General features: G+C 47.6%; 1 protein-coding gene across 4 annotated transcripts in view; it reads right to left on the reverse strand.

Annotated features, from left to right (window-relative positions):
- Positions 1 to 23512, reverse strand: part of CPSF1 (cleavage and polyadenylation specific factor 1) — a 130987-nt gene extending 107475 nt beyond the window's left edge. For 2 of the 4 annotated variants that reach the window (XM_059868620.1, XM_059868628.1), the window contains exons 1-4: positions 23204 to 23511; positions 18440 to 18619; positions 12070 to 12097; positions 6789 to 6922 (exon numbers count right to left, since the gene is read on the reverse strand). In XM_059868620.1, coding sequence (XP_059724603.1) covers positions 6789 to 6922; positions 12070 to 12097; positions 18440 to 18583 — 306 coding nt within the window. In that variant the 5' untranslated portion in view covers positions 18584 to 18619; positions 23204 to 23511. Of the gene's footprint in view, positions 1 to 6788; positions 6923 to 12069; positions 12098 to 18439; positions 18620 to 23203 lie in introns of all 4 variants that reach the window. The other 2 variants (XM_059868611.1, XM_059868635.1) reach the window with 2 other exon arrangements.
- Between the last annotated feature and the right edge of the window lie 253 nt (positions 23513 to 23765).

Below are 23765 nucleotides of genomic sequence, written 5' to 3' on the forward strand. Positions count from 1 at the left end.
CAAAGTTACCCACAGCACCCCAAAAATGGGTCAGGGCACCCCAAAAATGGGTCAGGGCACCCCAAAATCACCCCCAGCACCCCAAAATCACCCCCAGCACCCCAAAAAGGGGTCAGGGCACCCCAAAAGGGGCTGAGGTTTTGGGGGGCTCTTTGGGGTTTTTCTGGGGCTTTGGGGGTTCAGGTTTTGGGGTTTTTGGGGGGTTTGAGGTTTTGGGGTTTTTGGGGGATTTGGGGGTTTTGGGGATTTGGGGTTTTTGGGGGATTTGGGGGATTTGGGGTTTTTGGGGGATTTGGGGTTTTTGGGGGTTTTGGGGTTTTTTGGGGATTTTGGGGTTTTTGGGGGATTTGGGGGTTTTGGGGGATTTGGGGTTTTTGGGGTTTTGGGGTTTTTTGGGGATTTTGGGGGTTTTGGGGGATTTGGGGTTTTTGGGGGATTTGGGGTTTTTGGGGGTTTTGGGGTTTTTTGGGGATTTTGGGGTTTTTGGGGGATTTGGGGTTTTTGGGGGGATTTGGGGTTTTTGGGGGATTTTGGGGTTTTTGGGGTTTTTGGGGGATTTGGGGTTTTTGGGGGATTTTGGGGTTTTTGGGGTTTTTGGGGGATTTTGGGGTTTTTGGGGGATTTTGGGGTTTTTGGGGGTTTTGGGGGGATTTGGGGTTTTTGGGGGTTTTTGGGGGATTTTGGGGTTTTTGGCGTTTTTGGGTTTTTGTGGGGGTTTGGGGATTTTGGGGTTTTTGGGGGATTTGGGGTTTTTGGGGGATTTGGGGTTTTTGGGGTTTTGGGGGATTTGGGGTTTTTGGGGATTTTGGGGGGATTTTGGGGTTTTTGGGGTTTTTGGGGGGATTTTGGGGGATTTGGGGATTTGGGGTTTTTGGGGCATTTGGGGGTTTTGGGGGATTTTGGGGTTTTTGGGGTTTTTAGGGGATTTTGGGTTTTGGGGGGATTTGGGGATTTTGGGGGGGGGATTTGGGGGGGGATTTGGGGATTTTGGGGGGATTTGGGGATTTTGGGGTTTTTGGGGGATTTGGGGTTTTTGGGGGATTGGGGTTTTTGGGGGTTTTTGGGGGATTTGGGGGTTTTTGGGGGGTTTTGGGGTTTTTGGGGGATTTGGGGATTTTGGGGGTTTTGGGGGATTGGGGGGTTTTTGGGGTTTTTGGGGGATTTGGGGTTTTTGGGGTTTTTTGGGCATTTTGGGGGATTGTGGGGTTTTGGGGGTTTGTGGGGGATTTTGGGGTTTTTGGGGGGATTTTGGGGGGGTTTTGTGGGTTTTTGGGGTTTTTGGGGGTTTTTGGGGGGATTTGGGGTTTTTGGGGTTTTAGGGGATTTTGGGTTTTTGGGGGATTTGGGGTTTTGGGGTTTTTGGGGGGATTTTGGGTTTTTGGGGGATTTTGGGTTTTTGGGGGATTTTGGGGGATTGGGGGTGTTTTGGGGATTTTGGGGGATTTTGGGGTTTAGGGGGATTTGGGGGATTTGGGTTTTTGGGGGATTTGGGGTTTTTGGGGGATTTTGGGGTTGTTGGGGTTTTTAGGGGGTTTTTGGGGTTTTTGGGGGATTTGGTGGGGCTTTTTTTGAGAGTTTTGGGGGAGTTTCTGGGGTTTTTTTGAGTTTTTTGAGGATTTTTTGGATTTTTTTTTGGGGTTTTGGGGATTTTGGGGGGGTTTGGGGGATTTTTGGTGGTTTTTGGGGTTTTTTTGGAGGGGTTGGGACTTTATGACTTTTTTCTGGAGTTTTGGGGTTTTTTTTTGGGGGTTTCTAGATTTTTTGAGCTTTTTGGGGTTTTTATTTTGGGATTTTCTGGGATTTCTTGGGATTTTTTTGGGATTTCTTTCTGGGGTTTTTTTTGAGATTTTTGGAGGGTTATTTCGGGGTTTTTGGGGTTTTTTTGGAGGTTTTTTTTAATTTTTTGGGTTTTGGGGTTTTTGGGGGATTTTGGGGGGGTTTCTTTGGGGTTTTTGGGGATTTTGGGGGGGTTTCTTTGGGGTTTTTGGGGGGATTTTTTGGGGGTTTCTTTGGGGTTTTTGGGGGGATTTTGGGGGGGTTTCTTTGGGGTTTTTGGGGGGATTTGGGGGGGTTTCTTTGGGGTTTTTGGGGGGGTTTCTTTGGGGTTTTTGGGGGATTTTGGGGGGGTTTCTTTGGGGTTTCTTTGGGGATTTTGGGGGGGTTTCTTTGGGGTTTTTGGGGGAATTTTGGGGGGGTTTCTTTGGGGATTTTGGGGGATTTTGGGGGGGTTTCTTTGGGGTTTTTGGGGATTTTGGGGGGGTTTTTTGGGGTTTTTGGGGGGATTTTGGGGGGGTTTCTTTGGGGTTTTTGGGGGATTTTGGGGGGGTTTCTTTGGGGTTTTTGGGGGATTTTGGGGGGGTTTCTTTGGGGTTTTTGGGGGATTTTGGGGGGGTTTCTTTGGGATTTTGGGGGGATTTTGGGGGGGTTTCTTTGGGGATTTTGGGGGGATTTTGGGGGGGTTTCTTTGGGGTTTTTGGGGGGGTTTCTTTGGGGTTTTTGGGGGATTTTGGGGGGGTTTCTTTGGGGTTTTTGGGGGGGTTTCTTTGGGGTTTTTGGGGGATTTTGGGGGGGTTTCTTTGGGGTTTTTGGGGGGATTTGGGGGGGTTTCTTTGGGGTTTTTGGGGGGATTTTGGGGGGGTTTCTTTGGGGGTTTTTGGGGGATTTTGGGGGGGTTTCTTTGGGGTTTTTGGGGGATTTTGGGGGGGTTTCTTTGGGGTTTTTGGGGGGATTTTGGGGGGTTTCTTTGGGGATTTTGGGGGGTTTCTTTGGGGATTTTGGGGGGGGTTTCTTTGGGATTTTGGGGGGATTTTGGGGGGGTTTTCTTTGGGGATTTTGGGGGATTTTGGGGGGGTTTCTTTGGGGTTTTTGGGGGATTTTGGGGGGGGTTTCTTTGGGGTTTTTGGGGGATTTTGGGGGGGTTTCTTTGGGGTTTTTGGGGGATTTTGGGGGGTTTCTTTGGGGTTTTTGGGGGATTTTGGGGGGGTTTCTTTGGGGTTTTTGGGGGATTTTGGGGGGTTTCTTTGGGGTTTTTTTGGGATTTTGGGGGGGTTTTCTTTGGGGTTTTTGGGGGATTTTGGGGGGGTTTCTTTGGGGATTTTGGGGGGGTTTCTTTGGGGTTTTTTGGGGATTTTGGGGGGGGTTTCTTTGGGGTTTTTGGGGGATTTTGGGGGGTTTCTTTGGGGTTTTTGGGGGGATTTTGGGGGGTTTCTTGGGGTTTTTGGGGGATTTTGGGGGGTTTCTTTGGGTTTTTGGGGGATTTTGGGGGGGTTTCTTTGGGGTTTTTGGGGGGGTTTCTTTGGGGGTTTTTGGGGATTTTGGGGGGGTTTCTTTGGGGTTTTTGGGGGATTTTGGGGGGGTTTCTTTAGGGTTTTTGGGGGGATTTTGGGGGGGTTTCTTGGGGTTTCTTTGGGGGGATTTTGGGGGGGTTTCTTTGGGGTTTCTTTGGGTTTTTGGGGGGGTTTCTTTGGGGATTTTGGGGGATTTTGGAGGGGGTTCTTTGAGGTTTTTTGGGGATTTTGGGGGGGTTTCTTTGGGGTTTCTTTGGGGGGATTTTGGGGGGGTTTCTTTGGGGTTTTTGGGTTTTTTGGGGGGGGGTTTCTTTGAGGTTTTTGGGGGATTTTGGGGGGGTTTCTTTGGGGTTTTTGGGGATTTTGGGGGGGTTTCTTTGGGGTTTTTGGGGATTTTGGGGGGGGTTTCTTTGGGGTTTTTGGGGGGGTTTCTTTGAGGTTTTGGGGGATTTTGGGGGGGTTTCTTTGGGGTTTTTGGGGTTTTTTGGGGGGGTTTTGGGGTTTTTGGGGGGGATTTTGGGGGGGTTTCTTTGAGGTTTTGGGGGATTTTGGGGGGGTTTCTTTGGGGTTTTTGGGGGATTTTGGGGGGGGTTTCTTTGGGGTTTTTGGGGGGGATTTTGGGGGGGTTTCTTTGGGGTTTTTGGGGGATTTTGGGGGAGTTTCTTTGGGGTTTTTGGGGATTTTGGGGGGGGTTTCTTTGGGATTTTGGGGGGATTTTGGGGGGGTTTCTTTGGGGTTTCTTTGGGGATTTTGGGGGGGTTTCTTTGGGGTTTTTGGGGGGATTTGGGGGGTTTCTTTGGGGTTTTTGGGGGATTTTGGGGGGGTTTCTTTGGGGTTTTTGGGGGATTTTGGGGGGGGTTTCTTTGGGTTTTGGGAGATTTTGGGGGGGTTTCTTTGAGGCTTTGGGGGATTTTGGGGGGGTTTCTTTGGGGTTTTTGGGGATTTTGGGGGGGTTTCTTTGGGGTTTTTGGGGGATTTTGGGGGGGTTTCTTTGGGGTTTTTTGGGGATTTTGGGGGGGTTTCTTTGGGGTTTTTGGGGATTTTGGGGGGGTTTCTTTGGGGTTTTTGGGGGATTTTGGGGGGTTTCTTTGGGGTTTTTGGGGGATTTTGGGGGGGGTTTCTTGGGGGTTTTTGGGGGATTTTGGGGGGGTTTCTTGGGGGTTTTTGGGGGATTTTGGGGGGGTTCTTTGGGATTTTGGGGGGGTTTCTTTGGGGTTTTTGGGGGAATTTTGGGGGGGGTTTCTTTGGGGTTTTTGGGGGGGGTTTTGGGGGGGGTTTCTTTGGGGTTTTTGGGGATTTTGGGGGGGTTTCTTTGGGGTTTTTGGGGGGATTTGGGGGGGTTTCTTTGGGGTTTTTGGGGGATTTTGGGGGGGTTTCTTTGGGGTTTTTGGGGATTTTGGGGGGGTTTCTTTGGGGTTTTTGGGGGATTTTGGGGGGGGTTTCTTTGGGTTTTTGGGGATTTTGGGGGGGTTTCTTTGGGGTTTTTGGGGGATTTTGGGGGGGTTTCTTTGGGGTTTTTGGGGGATTTTGGGGGGGTTTCTTTGGGGTTTTTGGGGGATTTTGGGGGGGTTTCTTTGAGGTTTTTGGGGGGATTTTGGGGGGGGTTTCTTTGGGGTTTCTTTGGGGATTTTGGGGGGGTTTCTTTGGGGTTTTTGGGTGATTTTTTTGAGGTTTTTGGGGTATTTTGAGGTGGTTTCTAGGTTTTCTGAAGATTTTTACTTTTCTGGGAATTTTAGGGGTTTCTTTGAGATTTTTGGGGTCTCTTTTTTATTTTTTCTGTTGTTTTTTCTCTTGGTTTTCTTTTAGGTTTTTCAGTGGGTTGGGTTGGTTTTTTATTTAACTTTCCTGGATATTTTTTTAGTGACTTTTTATCCTCCTTTGGGATTTTCTGGGCTTTGGGGATGTTTTCTCTGCTTTTGGAGCATTTTGGGGGATTATTATTATTTTTTCGAGCTCCTTTTGAGTTTTTTTGGGGGTTTTTTTTTTGTGGATTTTGGGGTTTTTTGGGGGATTTTGGGGGGGTTTCTTTGGGGTTTTTGGGGGGATTTTGGGGGGGTTTCTTTGAAGTCTTTTAGGGGATTTTTTGAGGTTTTTTGGGGTATTTTAGGGGGGTTTCTTTGAGGTTTTTGGGGTATTTTGAGGGGGTTTCTAGGTTTTCTGAAGATCTTTACTTTTCTGGGAATTTTGGGGGTTTCTTTGAGATTTTTTGGGGTCTCTTTTTTATTTTTTTTCTGTTGTTTTTTCTGTTGTTTTTTTTTTTAGGTATTTTTCAGTGGGTTGGGTTGGTTTTTTATTGAACTTTCCTGGATTTTTTTTTGTGACTTTTTATCCTCCTTTGGGATTTTCTCGGTTTTGGGGATGTTTTCTCTGCTTTTGGAGCTTTTTGGGGGGATTATTATTATTTTTTCGAGCTCCTTTTGAGTTTTTTTGGGGTTTTTTTTGTTGGATTTTGGGGTTTTTTGGGGGATTTTGGTGGAGTTTCTTTGGGGGTTTTTTTTGGGGATTTTGGTGGAGTTTCTTTGGGGGACTTTTTTGAGGTTTTTGGGGGGGGTTTCTTGAGGTTTTTTAGGGGATTTTTTTGAGGTTTTTTGGGGTTTTTTGTTGGGGTTTCTTTGAGGTTTTTGGGGTATTTTGAGGTGGTTTCTAGGTTTTCTGAAGATTTTTACTTTCCTGGGAATTTTAGGGGTTTCTTTGAGATTTTTGGGGTCTCTTTTTTATTTTTTTTCTGGTTTTTATTCTGTTGGGGTTTTTTTAAGGTTTTTCAGTGGGTTGGGTTTGGTTTTTTATTGAACTTTCCTGGATTTTTTTTTAGTGACTTTTTATCCTCCTTTGGGATTTTCTGGGCTTTGGGGATGTTTTCTCTGCTTTTGGAGCTTTTTGGGGGGATTATTATTATTTTTTCGAGCTCCTTTTGAGTTTTTTTGGGGTTTTTTTTCAGGATTTTGGGGGTTTTTTGGGGGATTTTGGGGGGGTTTCTTTGGGGTTTTTTTGGGGATTTTGGGGGGGTTTCTTTGGGGATTTTGGGGGGTTTCTTTGGGGTTTTTGGGGGATTTTTTTGAGGTTTTTTGGGGGATTTTGGGGGGGTTTCTTTGAAGTTTTTTAGGGGATTTTTTTGAGGTTTTTTGGGGTTTTTGTTGGGGTTTCTTTGAGGTTTTTGGGGTATTTTGAGGGGGTTTCTAGGTTTTCTGAAGATCTTTACTTTTCTGGGAATTTTGGGGGTTTCTTTGAGATTTTTGGGGTCTCTTTTATTTTTTTTCTGGTGTTTTTTCTGTTGTTTTTTTTTTTAGGTATTTTCAGTGTGTTGGGTTGGTTTTTTATTTAACTTTCCTTGGATTTTTTTTGGTGACTTTTTATCCTCCTTTGGGATTTTCTGGGCTTTGGGGATATTTTCTCTGCTTTTGGAGCATTTTTGGGGGGATTATTATTATTTTTTCGAGCTCCTTTTGAGGTTTTTTGGGGTTTTTTTTCAGGATTTGGGGTTTTTTGGGGTTTTCCCCTTACCTTGGCATCCTTGAAGCTGAGCAGCAGCGCGTCCCTCTTGGCCCCAGCCAGCTGCACGCTGGCCATGGACATCACATTCCCAAAAAACGAGAATGAGGCCACCAGCTCCAGCTTCTCCCGCTGCCCTTTGCCCTCTGCCAGGAAAAATTGGGGTTTTTTTGGGGTTTTTTTTGGGATTCCTGGAAGTTCTGCACCTCCCAAAAGTGAGGATTTAAAACTTGAGGGGTTTGGTGGCTCGGGGGTTTGGTGGTTGTTGGTGATTTTTGGTTGTGTTTGTGCTTAAAGGGAATTAAATGGAATTAATTGGAGGGTTTTAGTATTGGTTTGGGAGGTAAATGGGGGGAAGAAACTCAAAAAGGAGAAAATCAACCCAAAAATGGGGGAAATCACCCCAAAAGGGAGAGAAATCACCCCAAAAGGGGTAGAAATCACCCTAAAAAGGGGGGGAAGAGACTCAGAAAGGAGAAAATCAACACAAAAAGGGGGGAAATCACCCCAAAAAGGGGAGAAATCACCCCAAAAGGGGAGAGAAATCATCCCAAAAAGGGGAGAAATCACCCCAAAAATGGGGAAGAGACTCAAAAAGGAGAAAATCAACCCAAAAGGGGAGAAATCATCCTAAAAAGGAGGGAAATTGCCCTTAAAAAATGGGGGGAAGAGACTCAAAAAGGAGAAAATCACCCCAAAAGGGAGAGAAATTGTCCTAAAAAGGGAAGAAATCTCCCTAAAAATGGGGGGAAGAACTCAAAAAGGAGAAAATCAACCCAAAAAGGGGAGAAATCACCCCCAAAAAGGGAGAAATCACCCCAAAAAGGGAAGAAATCACCCTAAAAATGGGGGGAAGAAACTCCAAAAGGAGAAAATCAACCCAAAAAGGGGAGAAATCACCCCAAAAAGGGAGAAATCACCCCAAAAAGGGAAGAAATCACCCTAAAAATGGGGGGAAGAAACTCCAAAAGGAGAAAATCACCACAGAAAGGGGGAAATCACCCCAAAAAGGGGAAAATCACCCCAAAAAGGGGGGGAAGAAACTCAAAAGGAGAAAATCACTACAGAAAGGGGGAAATTGTCCTAAAAAGGGGGGGAAGAAACTCAAAAAGGAGAAAATCAACCCAAAAAGGGGAGAAATCACCCCAAAAGGGAGAGAAATCGTCCCAAAAAGGGAAGAAATCGCCCTAAAAATGGGGGAAAATCAAGCAAAAATAAGGAAATCACCCCCAAAAGGGAAGAAATAGCCCTAAAAATGGGGGGAAGAAACTCAGAAAAGAGAAAATCACCCCAAAAAGGAGAATATCACCCTAAAATGGGGGGAAGAAACTCCAAAAGGAGAAAATCACCCCAAAAAGGGGAGAAATTACCCCAAAAGGGGGAGAAATCACCCTAAAAAGGGAAGAAATCACCCTAAAAATGGGGGGAAGAAACTTAAAAAGGAGAAAATCACCCCAAAAAGGGGGAAATCAACCCAAAAGGGGGAGAAATCACCCCAAAAAGGGAAGAAATCACCCCAAAAATGGGGGGAAGAAACTCCAAAAGGAGAAAATCACCCCAAAAAGGGGAGAAATCACCCCAAAAGGGGGAGAAATCACCCCAAAAAGGGAGAGAAATTGTCCTAAAAAGGGAAGAAATCGCCCTAAAAATGGGGAAAATCAAGCAAAAATAAGGAAATCACCCCCAAAAGGGAGAAAGTCAACCCAAAAAGGGGGAAAATCAACCCAAAAGGGAAATTGTCCTAAAAAGGGGGAAAATCAACCCAAAAAGGGAAGGAAATCAACCCTAAAAGGGGAGAAATCACCCCAAAAAGGGGGGAAATTGCCTTAAAAATGAGGGGAAATCAACCCAAAATTGGGAAATTGTCCCAAAAAAAAAAGGAGAAAATCACCCCAAAAAGGGAGGGAATCACCCCAAAATTGGGAAACTGCCCCAAAAAAAGGGGGGAATCGTCCCAAAAAGGGGGGAAATCGTCCCAAAAAAGGGAAATTGTCCCAAAAAAGGGGGAAAATCACCCCAAAAAAGGGGGGAAATTGTCCCAAAATTGGGAAACTGCCCGAAAAAAAGGGGGGGAAATCGTCCCAAAATGGGGAGAAATTGTCCCAAAAAAGGGAAATTGTCCCAAAAAAGGAGGAAAATCACCCCAAAAAGGGGGAAAATCATCCCAAAAAAGGGGAATTGTCCCAAATAAAGGAGAAAATCACCCCAAAAAGGGGGGAAATTGTCCCAAAAAAGGGAAATTGTCCCAAAAAAAGGGGGAAAATCACCCCAAAAAGGGGGGAAATCATCCCAAAAAAGGGAAATTGTCCCAAAAAAGGGGGAAAATCGTCCTAAAATGAGGGGAAATCGTCTCAAAAAAGGGAAATTGTCCCAAAAAAGGGGGAAAATCACCACAAAAAGGGGGGAAATCATCCCAAAAATGTGAAATTGTCCCAGAAAAGGGGGAAAATCACCCCAAAAAGGGAGGGAATAACCCTAAAAATGGGAAGAAATCGCCCCAAATTTGGGAATTTGCCCCAAAAAGGGAGGAAATTGCCCCAAAAAAGAGAAAAAAATCACCCCAAAAAGAAAGAAATCAACCCAAAAAGGGAGGGAATAACCCTGAAAATGGGAAGAAACTGCCCCAAAAAATGGGGGGAATCGTCCCAAAATGAGGGGAAATCGTCCCAAAAAAGGGAAATTGTCCCCAAAAAAGGGAAATTGTCCCAAAAAAGGGGGAAAATCACCCCAAAATGGGGGGAAATCATCCCAAAAAAGGGAAATTGTCCCCAAAAAAGGAGGAAAATCACCCCAAAAAGGGGGGGAAATCGTCCCAAAAAAGGGAAATTGTCCCAAAAAAAGGAGGAAAATCACCCCAAAAAGGGGGGAAATCATCCCAAAAAAGGGAAATTGTCCCAGAAAAGGGGGAAAATCAACAAAAAGGGGGGAAATCGTCCCAAAATTGGGAAACTGCCCCAAAAAAAGGGGGGAATCACCCCAAAATGGGAAGGAATAACCCTAAAAATGGGAAGAAACTGCCCCAAATTTGGGAATTTGCCCCAAAAAGGGAGGAAATTGCCCCAAAAAAGAGAAAAAAATCACCCCAAACAGAAAGAAATCACCCAAAAAGGGAGGGACTCGCCCCAAAAAGGGAGAAAGTCAACCCAAAAAGGGGGAAAAATCAACCCAAAAAGGAGGAAATCAACCCTAAAAGGGGAAAAATCACCTCAAAAAGGGGGGAAATTGCCTTAAAAATGAGGGGAAATCAACCCAAAATTGGGAAACTGCCCCAAAAAAGGGGGGGAATCGTCCCAAAATGGGGGGAAATCATCCCAAAAAAGGGAAATTGTCCAAAAAAAGGGGGAAAATCACCCCAAAAAGGGAGGGAATAACCCTAAAAATGGGAAGAAATTGCCCCAAATTTGGGAATTGCCCCAAAAAGGGAGAAATTGCCCCAAAAAAGAGAAAAAAATCACCCCAAAAAGAAAGAAATCACCCCAAAAAGGGAGGGAATTGCCCCAAAAAGGGAGAAAGTCAACCCAAAAAGGGGGAAAATCAACCCAAAAGGGAAGGAAATCAACCCAAAAAGGGGAGAAATCACCTCAAAAAGGGGGGAAATTGCCTTAAAAATGAGGGGAAATCAACCCAAAAATTGGGAAATTGTCCCAAAAAAGGAGAAAATCACCCCAAAAGGGGAGGGAATCACCCCAAAATTGGGAAACTGCCCCAAAAAAAGGGGGGGGAATTGTCCCAAAATGGGGAGAAATCGTCCCAAAAAAGGGAAATTGTCCCAAAAAGGGGGGAAATCACCCCAAAAAGGGAGGGAATAACCCTAAAAATGGGAAGAAAACTGCCCCAAAAAATGGGGGGAATCGTCCCCAAAATGAGGGGAAATCGTCCCAAAAAAGGGAAATTGTCCCAAAAAAGGGGGAAAATCAACAAAAAGGGAGGAAATCATGCCAAAATTGGGAAACTGCCCCAAAAAAAGGGGGGGAATCGTCCCAAAATGGGGAGAAATTGTCCCAAAAAAGGGAAATTGTCCCAAAAAAGGAGAAAATCACCCCAAAAAGGGGGGGAAATCATCCCAAAAAGGGGGAAATCGTCCCAAAAAAGGGAAATTGTCCAAAAAAGGAAATTGTCCCAAAAAAGGGGGAAAATCACCCCAAAAAGGGGGGAAATCATCCCAAAATGGGGGGAAATCATCCCAAAAAAGGGAAATTGTCCCAAAAAAGGGGGAAAATCACCCCAAAAAGGGAGGGAATAACCCTAAAAATGGGAAGAAATCACCTCAAATTTGGGAATCGCCCCAAAAAGGGAGGAAATTGCCCCAAAAAAGAGAAAAAAATCACCCCAAAGAGAAAGAAATCACCCCAAAAAGGGAGGGAATTGCCCCAAAAAGGAGAAAGTCAACCCAAAAAGGAGGAAAATCAACCCAAAAGGGAAGGAAATCAACCCTAAAAGGGGAGAAATCATCTCAAAAAGGGGGGAAATTGCCTTAAAAATGAGGGGAAATCACCCCAAAATTGGGAAACTGCCCCAAAAAAAGGGGGGGAATCGTCCCAAAATGGGGGGAAATTGTCCAAAAAAGGGAAATTGTCCCCAAAAAAGGGGGAAAATCAACAAAAAGGGGGGAAATTGTCCCAAAATTGGGAAACTGCCCCAAAAAAAGGGGGGAATCGTCCCAATATGGGGAGAAATTGTCCCAAAAAAGGGAAATTGTCCCAAAAAAGGAAATTGTCCCAAAAAAGGGGGAAAATCACCCCAAAAAAGGGGGGAAATCGTCCCAAAAAGGGGGGAAATCGTCCCAAAAAAAGGGAAATTGTCCCAAAAAAGGGGGAAAATCACCCCAAAAAGGGGGGAAATCATCCCAAAATGGGGGGAAATCGTCCCAAAAAAGGAGGAAAATCACCCCAAAAAGGGGGAAATCATCCCAAAATGGGGGGAAATCATCCCAAAAATGTGAAATTGTCCCAAAAAAAGGAGGAAAATCACCCCAAAAAGGTGGGAAATTGTCCCCAAAAAGGGAAATTGTCCCAGAAAAGGGAAATTGTCCCCAAAAAAAGGGGGAAAATCACCCCAAAAAGGGAGGGAATAACCCTAAAAATGGGAAGAAATCGCCCCAAATTTGGGAATTGCCCCAAAAAAGAGAAAAAAATCACCCCAAACAGCAAGAAATCACCCCAAAAAGGGAGGGAATGGCCCCAAAAAGGTAAACCAATGACCCCAGAGATTCCAGACCCCCCCCAAAGAGGCAGAAATCCCCAAAAGTTCCCAAATCCCCCAAACTGCCCAGTGGCCCCCCGAGGTGACTCACCCCCGCTCCTGTCGCCCTTTCCTGGGGCCTGCGAGAGAAAAGGGTGAAAGCCCAGCTGAGAGGGAAATGGGGGGGGGAATGGGGGGAATGGGGAAATTGGGGGGGATTGGGGAAATTGGGGGGAATTGGGGAGAAATGGGGGGAATTGGGGGGAAATTGGGGGAATTGGGGAGAAATGGGGGGGAGAAATGGGGGGAAATTGGGGGGAATTGGGGGGAAAATTGGGGGGAAATTGGGGAGAAAATGGGGAGAAATTGGGGAATTTGGGGGGGAAAATTGAAGGGGAATGGGGAAATTTGGGGGGGAAAATTGGGGGGAATTGGGGGGAGAAATGGGGAAAATTGGGGTGAAAATTGAGGGGAAATGGGGAAATTTGGGGGGCAAAATTTGAGGGGAAAGGGGGAAATTGGGGAGAAATTGGGGGGAGAAATGGGGAAAATTGGGGTGAAAAATTGAGGGGAAATGGGGAAACTTGGGGTGAAAATTTGGGGGAAATGGGAAATTTGGGGGGAAAATTGGGGAGAAATTGGGGAAATTTGGGGGAAATTGGGGGGAGAAATTGGGGAATTTGGGGGGAAAAATTGAGGGGGAATGGGGAAATTTGGGGGGGAAAATTTGAGGGGAAATGGGGAAATTTGGGGAGAAAATTGGGGGAAAATTGGGGGGAGAAATGGGGAAATTTGGGGAGAAAAAATGGGGAGAAATGGGGAAATTTGGGGTGAAAATTTAGGGGAAAATTGGGGGAAATGGGGAAATTTGGGGGGGGAAATTGGGGGGAAATGGGGAAATTTGGGGGGAAATTGGGGGAAAATTGGGGGGAGAAATGGGGAAAATTGGGAAGAAGACCTGCGAGAAAAGGGGAAATTTGGGGGGAAAAATTGAGGGGAAATGGGGAAATTTGGGGGGAAAATTGGGGGGAGAAATGGGAAAATTGGGGAGAAGAACGGGGAGAAATGGGGAAATTTGGGGTGAAAATGGGGAGAAATGGGGAAATTTGGGGGGAAATTGGGGAGAAATGGGGAAATTTGGGGGAAAATTTGAGGGGAAATGGGGAAATTTGGGGGAAAGTTGGGGGAAATTGGGGGGGAATTGGGGAGAAATGGGGGGAAAAATTGGGAAAATTGGGGAGAAAAATTGGGAGAAATGGGGAAATTTGGGGGGAAAAATTGGGGAAGAACTGGGAGAAATGGGAAATTCGGGTGGAAAAATTGAGGGGAAATTGGGGAGAAATGGGGAAAATTGGGGGGAAAAATTGGGAGAACTGGGGAAATTTGGGGGGAAAAATTGAGGGGAAATTGGGGAGAAATGGGGAAAATTGGGGGGGAAAATTGGGAGAAATGGGGAAATTTGGGGGTGAAAATTTGGGGGAAATGGGGAAATTTGGGGTGAAAATTGGGGGGGAATTGGGGGGAAATTGGGGAGAAAATGAGGAGAAATTGGGGAATTTGGGGGGAAATTGAGGGGAAAATAGGGAAATTTGGGGGAAAAATTGGGGGGAAATTGGGGAGAAATGGGGAAAATTGGGGAGAAAATGGGGAGAAATTGGGGAATTTGGGGGGAAAAATTGAGGGGGAATGGGGAAATTTGGGGGGAAATTGGGGGAAAATTGGGGTGAAATGGGGAAAATTGGGGTGAAATGGGGAAAATTGGGGTGAAATGGGGAAAATTGGGGGGAAAATTGGGAGAAATGGGGAAATTTGGGGGTGAAATTTGAGGGGAAATGGGGAAATTTGGGTGAAAATTGGGGGGGAATTGGGGGGAAATTGGGGAGAAAATGGGGAGAAATTGGGGAATTTGGGGCGAAAAATTGAGGGGAAAATAGGGAAATTTGGGGGAAAAATTGGGGGGAAATTGGGGAGAAATGGGGAGAAATTGGGGAGAAAAATTGGGAGAAATGGGGAAATTTTGGGTGAAAATTTGAGGGAAATGGGGAAATTTGGGGGGGAAAATTGGGGGGAAATTGGGAAAATTGGGAAGAAGAACTAGGAGAAATGGGGAAATTTGGGGGGAAAAATTGAGGGGAAATGGGGAAATTTGGGGGGAAATTTGGGGGGAAATTGGGAAATTTGGGGGAAAATGGGGAAATTTGGGGGGGAATGGGGAAATTTGGGGGAAAATGGGGAAATTTGGGGGGAAATGGGGAATTTGGGGGGAAATGGGGAAATTTGGGGGGAAAATGGGGAATTTGGGGGGAAAATGGGGAAATTTGGGGGAAATGGGGAATTTGGGGGGAAATGGGGTAATTTGGGGGTGAAATGGGAAATTTGGGGGGAAAATGGGGAAATTTGGGGGGAATTTGGGGGAATTTTGGGGGGAAATGGGGAAATTTGGGGGGAAATGGGGAAATTTGGGGGGGAAAATGGGGAAATTTGGGGAAATGGGGAAATTTGGGGGGAATGGGGAATTTGGGGAAATGGGGAAATTTGGGGGGGAATGGGGAAATTTGGGGAAATGGGGAAATTTGGGGGGGAAAATTTGAGGAGGAAATTGGGGTGAAAAATTGGGGGAGATTTGAGGGGGAAATGGGGGAGGGAATTGGGGGAGGAGAGGGAAAATTGGGGGTGGGTTTTTTGGGGGGGTCGTTTTTGGGGGTTATTTTGGAGAGGATTTTTTGGGGTTTTTTTTGGGAGGGCTCAGTTTTTTTGGGGACTATTTGGGGGGTTTTTTCCTGGGGGCTCAGTTTTTTGGGGTTCATTTTTGGGGTTTTTTGGGGGGGGCTCAGTTTTTTGGGGATTATTTTGTTTGTTTTTCCAGAGGCTCAGTTTTTTGGGGTTCATTTTTGGGGTTTTTTTTTCCAGGGGGCTCAGTTTTTTGGGATTATTTTGGGGTTTTTTGGGGTTCATTTTGTTTTTTTTTTTTTTTCTGGGTCTCAGATTTTTTATGAATATTTTAGGGGTTTTTTTTTCCAGGGGCACAGTTTTTTTGGGGTTCATTTTTGGGGTTTTTTTTCCAGAGGATCAGTTTTTTTGGGATTATTTTGAGGGGTTTTTTTCCAGAGGATCAGTGTTTTGGGGATTATTTTCGTTTTTTTTTCCAGAGGATCAGTTTTTTGGGGTTCAATTTTGGGGTTTTTTTTCCAGAGGATCAGTTTTTTGGGGATTATTGTGTTGGTTATTTTTTTTTTCCAGGGGCTCAGTTTTTTGGGGATTATTTTGGTTTGTTTTTTTTTCGAGGGCTCAGTTTTTTGGGGGTTATTTTGGTTTTTTTTCCCAGAGGCTCAGTTTTTGGGGTTCATTTCTGAGGAGTTTTTTTTCTGGGGCTCAGTTTTTTTGGGATTATTTTGAGGGTTTTTTCCAGGGGCTCAGTTTTTTGGGGATTATTTTGTTGTTTTTTTTTTCCAGGGGCTCAGTTTTTTGGGGTTCATTTCTGGGGTTTTTTTCCCCAGAGGCTCAGTTTTTTGGGGACTATTTCTGGTTTTTTTTTTCCAGGGGTTCAGTTTTTTGGGGTTCATTTCTGGGGTTTTTTTTTCTAGGGGCTCAGTTTTTTGGGGTTCATTTTTGTTTTTTTTTTTTTTTTCCAGAGGCTCAGTTTTTTGGGTTCATTTTTGGGGTTTTTTTTTCCCAGGGGCTCAGTATTTTTGGGACTATTTTGAGGGGTTTTTCCCAGAGGATCAGTTTTTGGGGTTCATTTTGGGTTTTTTTTCCAGGGGGCTCAGTTTTTTGGGGATTATTTTGGGTTTTTTTTTTTCCAGGGGCTCAGTTTTTTGGGATTATTTTGAGGGTTTTTTTCCCAGAGGCTCAGTTTTTTGGGGATTATTTTGGGTTTTTTTTTCCCAGGGGCTCAGTTTTTTGGGGTTCATTTTTGGGGTTTTTTTTTTTCCAGGGGCTCAGTTTTTTGGGGTTCATTTTTGGGGTTTTTTTTTCCAGAGGCTCAGATTTTTGGGGTTCATTTTTGGGGTTTTTTTTCCAGGGGGCTCAGTTTTTTGGGGTTCATTTTTGGGGTTTTTTTTTTTCCAGGGGCTCAGTTTTTTGGGGTTTATTTTTGTTTTTGTTTTTTTTCTAGGGGCTCAGTATTTTGGGGTTCATTTTTGGGGTTTTTTTTCAGGGGCTCAGTTTTTTGGGGTTCATTTTTGGTTATTTTTTCCCCAGAGGCTCAGTTTGTTGGGGTTCATTTTTGGTTTTTTTTTTCCAGAGGATCAGTTTTTTGGGGTTCATTTTTGGGGTTTTTTTTCCCCAGAGGCTCAGTTTTTTTGGGATTATTTTTGGGTTTTTTTTTCCAGAGGCTCAGTTTTTTGGGGTTCATTTTTGGGTTTTTTTTTCCAGAGGCTCAGTTTTTTTGGGATTATTTTGGGGTTTTTTTCCCCAGAGGCTCAGTTTTTTGGGGATTATTTTGGGTTTTTTTTCCCCCAGAGGCTCAGTTTTTTGGGGTTCATTTTTGGTTATTTTTTCCCAGAGGCTCAGTTTTTTTGGGATTATTTTGGGGTTTTTTTTCCCCCAGAGGCTCAGTTTTTTGGGATTATTTTGGGGTTTTTTTTCCCAGGGGCTCAGGTTTTGGGGTTCATTTTTGGTTATTTTTTTCCAGAGGCTCAGTTTTTTGGGGGTCATTTTTGGGTTTTTTTTTTCCAGAGGCTCAGTTTTTTGGGGTTCATTTTTGGTTTTTTTTTTTTCCCCAGAGGCTCAGATTTTTGGGGTTCATTTTTGGATTTTTTTTTCCCCAGGGGCTCAGTATTTGGGGTTCATTTTTGGGGTTTTTTTTTCCCAGAGGCTCAGATTTTTGGAGTTCATTTTTGGGGTTTTTTTCTGGTGACTCAGTTTTTTGGGATTATTTTGGTTATTTTTTCCCAGGGGCTCAGTTTTTTGGGGTTCATTTTTGGGGTTTTTTTTGGGGGAGGCTCAATTTTTTGGGGATTATTTTGGTTTTTTTTTTCCCCAGAGGCTCAGTTTTTTGGGGTTCATTTTTGGGGTTTTTTTCCCAGAGGCTCAGTTTTTTGGGGATTATTTTGGGGTTTTTTTTCCCCAGAGGCTCAGTTTTTTGGGGTTCATTTTTGGTTATTTTTTCCAGAGGCTCAGTTTTTCGGGGTTCATTTTTGGGTTTTTTTTCCCCAGAGGCTCAGTTTTTTGGGGTTCATTTTTGGTTATTTTTTCCAGAGGCTCAGTTTTTCGGGGTTCATTTTTGGGTTTTTTTTCCCCAGAGGCTCAGTTTTTTGGGGTTCATTTTTGGTTATTTTTTTCCAGAAGCTCAGTTTTTTGGGGTTCATTTTTGGTTATTTTTCCCCAGGGGCTCAGTTTTTTGGGGTTCATTTTTGGTTTTTTTTTCTGGGGCTCAGTTTTTTGGGGATTATTTTGGGTTTTTGTTTTCTAGAGGCTCAGTTTTTTGGGTTCATTGTTGGGGTTTTTTTTTTCTGGGGGCTCAGTATTTTTGGGATTGAGGGTTTTTTTCCAGAGGCTCAGTTTTTTGGGGGTTATTTTGTTTTTTTTTTTCCAGGGGGCTCAGTTTTTTGGGGTTAATTTTAGCGTTTTTTTTTTCTTGGGGACCAATTTTTTGGGGATTATTTTTGTTTTTTTTTTTCCCAGAGGCTCAGATTTTTGGGGTTCATTTTTGGGTTTTTTTTCTGGTGACTCAGTTTTTTTGGGATTATTTTGGTTTTTTTTTCCCAGAGGCTCAGTTTTTTGGGGTTCATTTTTGGTTATTTTTTCCCAGGGGCTCAGTTTTTTTGAGGTTCATTTTTGGTTATTTTTTCCCAGGGGCTCAGTTTTTTTGAGGTTCATTTTTGGTTATTTTTTCCCAGGGGCTCAGTTTTTTGGGGTTCATTTCTGGGGTTTTTTTTCCCAGAGGCTCAGTTTTTTTGGGATTACTTTGTTGTTTTTTTTCCCAGGGGCTCAGTTTTTTGGGGTTCATTTTTGGTTATTTTTTCCCAGGGGCTCAGGTTTTTTGGGATTATTTTGGGGTTTTTTCCCCCCAGAGGCTCAGTTTTTTGGGGTTCATTTTTGGTTATTTTTTCCAGGGGCTCAGTTTTTGGGATTATTTTGGGGTTTTTTTCCCCAGGGGCTCAGTTTTTTGGGGGTCATTTTTGGGTTTTTTTTTTCCAGAGGCTCAGTTTTTTTGGGGGTCATTTTTGGGTTTTTTTTTTCCAGAGGCTCAGTTTTTTGGGGTTCATTTCTGGGGTTTTTTTTCCAGGGGCTCACTTTTTTGGGGTTCATTTTTGGTTATTTTTCCCCAGAGGCTCAGATTTTTGGGGTTCATTTTTGGTTATTTTTCCCCAGAGGCTCAGATTTTTGGGGTTCATTTTTGGTTATTTTTTCCCCAGAGGCTCAGTTTTCTGGGGTTCATTTTTGGTTTTTTTTTCCCCAGAGGCTCAGTTTTTTGGGGTTCATTTTTGGTTATTTTTTCCCCAGAGGCTCAGTTTTTGGGGTTCCTTTCTGGGGCTCACCTCAGGCTCGTGGTTGAGGCGATAGACGAAGAGCTGCGAGGTTCCCGCCACCACCAGGTTCCGCTCGGCCGCCGAGAAGAAATGGCAGTAAAGGGAAAACTCCAACCCCGTGGGGGGGTGGGTCTGCTTGTACACGGCGTACATGGCCCCCAAAAATCCCCCAAATCCTCCTGGGGGGCTCTGGGGAGAGAGAGGGAGATCGGGCTGAGACACGGGGAATTGGGGGAAAATGGGAACCCCAACATTTCCCCTCACACTTCTCATTTTGGGGCCCCCCAAATGACCCCTCAGACCTCGCCCAACTTTCCCCTCACGGACCCCCCCAAATTTCCCCTCAGACCCCTCAAATCCCCCCCATTTTCCCCTCACAGACCCCCCAAATTTCCCCTCAGACCCCCAAAGGACCCCTCAAATTGCCTCCTCAGTCCCCCCCATTTTCCCCTCACAGAACCTCAAATTTCCCCTCAGACCCCTCAAATCCCCCCCCTCAGTCTCCCCCATTTTCCCCTCACGGACCCCCCAAATTTCCCCTCAGACCCCTCAAATCCCCCCCCTCAGTCTCCCCCATTTTCCCCTCACGGACCCCCAAATTTCCCCTCAGACCCCTCAAATTGCCACCTCAGTCCCCCCCATTTTCCCCTCACAGAACCCCAAATTTCCCCTCAGACCCCTCAAATCCCCCCCCTCAGTCTCCCCCATTTTCCCCTCACAGATCCCCCCAAATTTCCCCTCAGACCCCCAAAGGACCCCTCAAATTGCCTCCTCAGTCTCCCCCATTTTCCCCTCACAGAACCCCAAATTTCCCCTCAGACCCCTCAAATCGCCCCCCAAAGCTCCCCCCAATTTTCTCCTCACAGACCCCCCAAATTTCCCCTCAGACCCCTCAAATCCCCCCCCTCAGTCTCCCCCATTTTCCCCTCACAGAATCCCAAATTTCCCCTCAGACCCCCCTCCAGGTACCCCCCAAGGCTCCCCCCTCAGTCCCCCCCATTTTCTCCTCATGGACCACCCCCCAAAACTCTCCTCAGACCCTCCCAAAGGATTCCTAAAATCTCCCCCCTCATTCACCCCACCATATTCCCCTCACGGACCCCCCAAACCTTCCCCCTCAGACCCCCAAAGGACCCCTCAAATCTCCCCCCAAAGTCCCCCCCCATTTTCCCCTCACAGAACCACCAAATTTCCCCTCAGACCCCCAAAGGACCCTAAAATTCCCTCCTCAGTCCCTCCCATTTTCCCCTCACAGACCCCCCAAATTTCCCCTCAGACCCCTCAAAGCCCTCGACCCCAATTATCCCCCTATGAACCCCAAAGAGCCCCCCCAAATTTCCCCTCAGACTCCCCTCAAGGTACCCCCCAAGGCTCCCCCCTCAGTCCCCTCCATTTTCTCCTCATGGACCCCCCCCAAAACTCTCCTCAGACCCTCCAAAGGATTCCTAAAATCTCCCCCCTCATTCACCCCATATTCCCCTCATGGACCCCCCAAACCTTCCCCCTCAGGACCCCCAAAGGACCCCTCAAATCTCCCCCCTCAGTCCCCCAATTTTCTCCTCACAGACCCCTCAAATTTCCCCTCAGACCCTGCAAAGGACCCCTCAAATCTTCCCTCTCAGCACCCTCCTCCCATTTTCCCCTCAGGGACCCCCCAAATTTCCCCTCAGACCCCTCAAATCCCCCCCCTCAGTCTCCCCCATTTTCCCCTCACAGACCCCGCAAATTTCCCCTCAGACCCCCAAAGGACCCCTCAAATTGCCTCCTCAGTCTCCCCCCTTTTCCCCTCACGGAACCCCCAAATTTCCCTCAGACCCCTCAAATCCCCCCCATTTTCCCCTCACAGACCTCCCCAAATTTCCCCTCAGACCCCCCAAGGACCCGTCAAATTGCCTCCTCAGTCCCCCCCATTTTCCCCTCACAGAACCTCAAATTTCCCCTCAGACCCCTCAAATCCCCCCCCTCAGTCTCCCCCCATTTTCCCCTCACAGATCCCCCCAAATTTCCCCTCGGACCCCTCAAATTGCCTCCTCAGTCCCCCCCCATTTTCCCCTCACAGAACCCCCCAAATTTCCCCTCAGACCCCCAAAGACCCCCTCAAATTGCCTCCTCAGTCCTCCCCCATTTCCCTCAACAGAACCTCACAATTTCCCTCAGACCCCTCAAATCTCCCCCCAAGCTCCCCCCAATTTCTCCTCACAGACCCCCCAAATTCCCTCAGACCCCTCAAATTGCTCCTCAGTCTCCCCCATTTTCCCCTCACAGAACCCCAAATTTCCCCTCAGACCCCCCTCAAGGTACCCCCCAAGGCTCCCCCCTCAGTGCCCCCCATTTTCTCCTCATGGACCCCCCCCAAAACTCTCCTCAGACCCTCCCAAAGGATTCCTAAAATCTCCCCCCTCATTCACCCCATATTCCCCTCACGGACCCCTCAAACCTTCCCCCTCAGACCCCCAAAGGACCCCTCAAATCTCCGCCTCAGTCCCCCCAATTTTCTCCTCACAGACCCCTCAAATTTCCCCTCAGACCCCGCAAAGGACCCCTCAAATCTTCCCTCTCAGCACCCCCCCTCCCATTTTCCCCTCAGGGACCCCCAAAATTTCCCCTCAGACCCCTCAAATCCCCCCCCTCAGTCCCCCCCATTTTCCCCTCACAGACCCCGCAAATTTCCCCTCAGACCCCCCTCAAGGTACCCCCCAAGGCTCCCCCCTCAGTCCCCCCCCATTTTCTCCTCATGGACCCCCCCCCAAAACTCTCCTCAGACCCTCCCAAAGGATTCCTAAAATCTCCTCCCTCATTCACCCCATATTCCCCTCACGGACCCCCCAAACCTTCCCCTCAGCACCCCCCAAAGACCCCTCAAATCTCCCCCAAAGTCCTCCCCCAATTCTTCCTCACAGAACCCCCCAAATTTCCCCTCAGACCCCTCAAACTCTCCCCAATTGACCCCCCCCATTTTCCCCCTCAATGGACCCCCCAAATTTCCCCTCAGAACTCTCACAGGACCCTCCCCATTTTCCCCCTCAGTCTCCCCCATTTTCCAGTCACGGGCCCCTCAAATTTCCCCTCAGACCCTGCAAAGGACCCCTCAAATCTTCCCTCTCAGCACCCTCCTCCCATTTTCCCCTCACAGACCCCCCAAATTTCCCCTCAGACCCCTCAAATCCCCCCCCTCAGTCCCCCCCATTTTCCCCTCACAGAACCCCAAATTTCCCCCCAGACCCCCCTCAAGGTACCCCCCCAAGGCTCTCCCCTCAGTCCCCCCCCATTTTCTCCTCATGGACCCCCCCCCAAAACTCTCCTCAGACCCTCCCAAAGGATTCCTAAAATCTCCTCCCTCATTCACCCCATATTCCCCTCATGGACCCCCCAAACCTTCCCCCTCAGACCCCCAAACGACCCCTCAAATCTCCCCCCTCAGTCCCCCCAATTTTCTCCTCACAGACCCCTCAAATTTCCCCTCAGACCCTGCAAAGGACCCCTCAAATCTTCCCTCTCAGCCACCCTCCTCCCATTTTCCCCTCAGGGACCCCCAAAATTTCCCCTCAGACCCCTCAAATCCCCCCCCTCAGTCTCCCCCATTTTCCCCTCACAGAACCCCAAATTTCCCTCAGACTCCTCAAATCCCCCCCTCAGTCTCCCCCATTTTCCCCTCACAGAACCCCAAATTTCCCCTCAGACTCCCCTCAAGGTACCCCCCAAGGCTCCCCCCTCAGTCCCCCCCATTTTCTCCTCATGGACCCCCCCCCAAAACTCTCCTCAGACCCTCCCAAAGGATTCCTAAAATCTCCCCCCTCGTTCACCCCATATTCCCCTCACGGACCCCCCCAAACCTTCCCCCTCAGACCCCCAAAGGACCCCTCAAATCTCCCCCCAAAGTACCCCCAATTTTCTCCTCACAGACCCCCTCAAATTTCCCCTCAGACCCCCAAAGGACCCCTCAAATCTTCCCTCTCAGCACCCCCTCCCATTTTCCCCTCACAGATCCCCCAAATTTCCCCTCAGACCCCTCAAACTCTCCCCAATGGACCCCCCCCATTTTCCCTCATGGACCCCCCAAATTTCCCCTCAGACCTCTCACAGGACCCTCCCCATTCTCCCCCCTCAGTCTCCCCCATTTTCCAGTCACGGCCCCCCAAATTTCCCCTCAAGACCTCTCACAGGACCCCTCCCCATTTTCCCCCCTCAGTCCCCTCCATTTTCTCCTCACGGACCCCCCTAAATTTCTCCTCAGACCCCTCACAGCCCCCCCAGAGGACCCCTAAAACCTCCTCCCTCAGTCTCTCCCCAATTTTCCCCTCACAGACCCCTCAAATTTCCCCTCAGACGCCTCAAAGTCTCTCAACCACAACTATTCTCTATGAACCCCAAAGAGCCCCCCCAAATTTCCCCTCAGACCCCTCACAAACCACACCCCAAACCTCCCCCCTCAGTCCCCCCCATTTTTCTCTCACGGAGCCCCCAAATTTCCCCTCAAATCCCTCACAGGACCCTCCCCATTTTCCCCCCCTCAGTGCTCCCCATTTCCCCCTCACGGACCCCCCCAAATTTTCCCTCAACCCCCCCCCCCCACCAAAGCACCCTTAAAGCCTCCCCCCTCAGGTCCCCTCATTTTCCTCTTACGGACCCGCTAAAACTCCCGTCAGATGCCTCAACTCCCCCATCTCTCTCTACCGCCCTCTCCACCTCTCAGTCCCCCTCAGAACCCCCCCAAACCCTCCAAAAAAACCTCAAAAGCCCCACAATCCCCACAAATTCGCGCCCCATCCTCACCGCTCCCACGCGGGCCCGTCCCGCTCCCGCCGCCGCCGCCGCCACCACAGAGAAACCGGAAGTGAGGCCGGAAGCGGCGCTAGAGCGGCGCTCCTGGGGCCGCTCTGGCCGCTCCCGTACCGACCATAGAGACGCGGGGTCCTCCAGCGGAACCGGGGACCCCCCCCAAAACCCCCGCCGACCCTCTGGGGGGATTTGGGATAAATTTAGGGGGATTTGGGGCTCCCTGGCACCCCAAAAAGGGGCTGGACCCCATGGGGAGGGGCTGGGGGAAGTCAGGACTCCCAAAACGGGCTGGACCCCATAGAAACTCTATAGCCCCCCCAAAAAGGGGCTGCACCCCAGTTCCCCAGTCCCTCCCAGTCCCTTCCCAGTTCCTCCCCAGTCCCCCCCAGTCCCTCCCAGTAAATCCCAGTTCCTCCCCAGTCCCCCCCCAGTCCCCTCCCAGTAAATCTCAGTTCCTCCCCAGACCTTCCTAGTTCCTCCCCAGTCCCCTCCCAGTTCCCTCCCAGTTTCTTCCAGTTCCCCCCCAGTCCCTCCCAGTTTCTCCCAGTACGCTCCC

The sequence above is a fragment of the Haemorhous mexicanus genome, chromosome 1, assembly GCF_027477595.1.
Source record: "Haemorhous mexicanus isolate bHaeMex1 chromosome 1, bHaeMex1.pri, whole genome shotgun sequence".
In the NCBI taxonomy this organism is placed as follows: Eukaryota; Metazoa; Chordata; class Aves; order Passeriformes; family Fringillidae; genus Haemorhous; species Haemorhous mexicanus.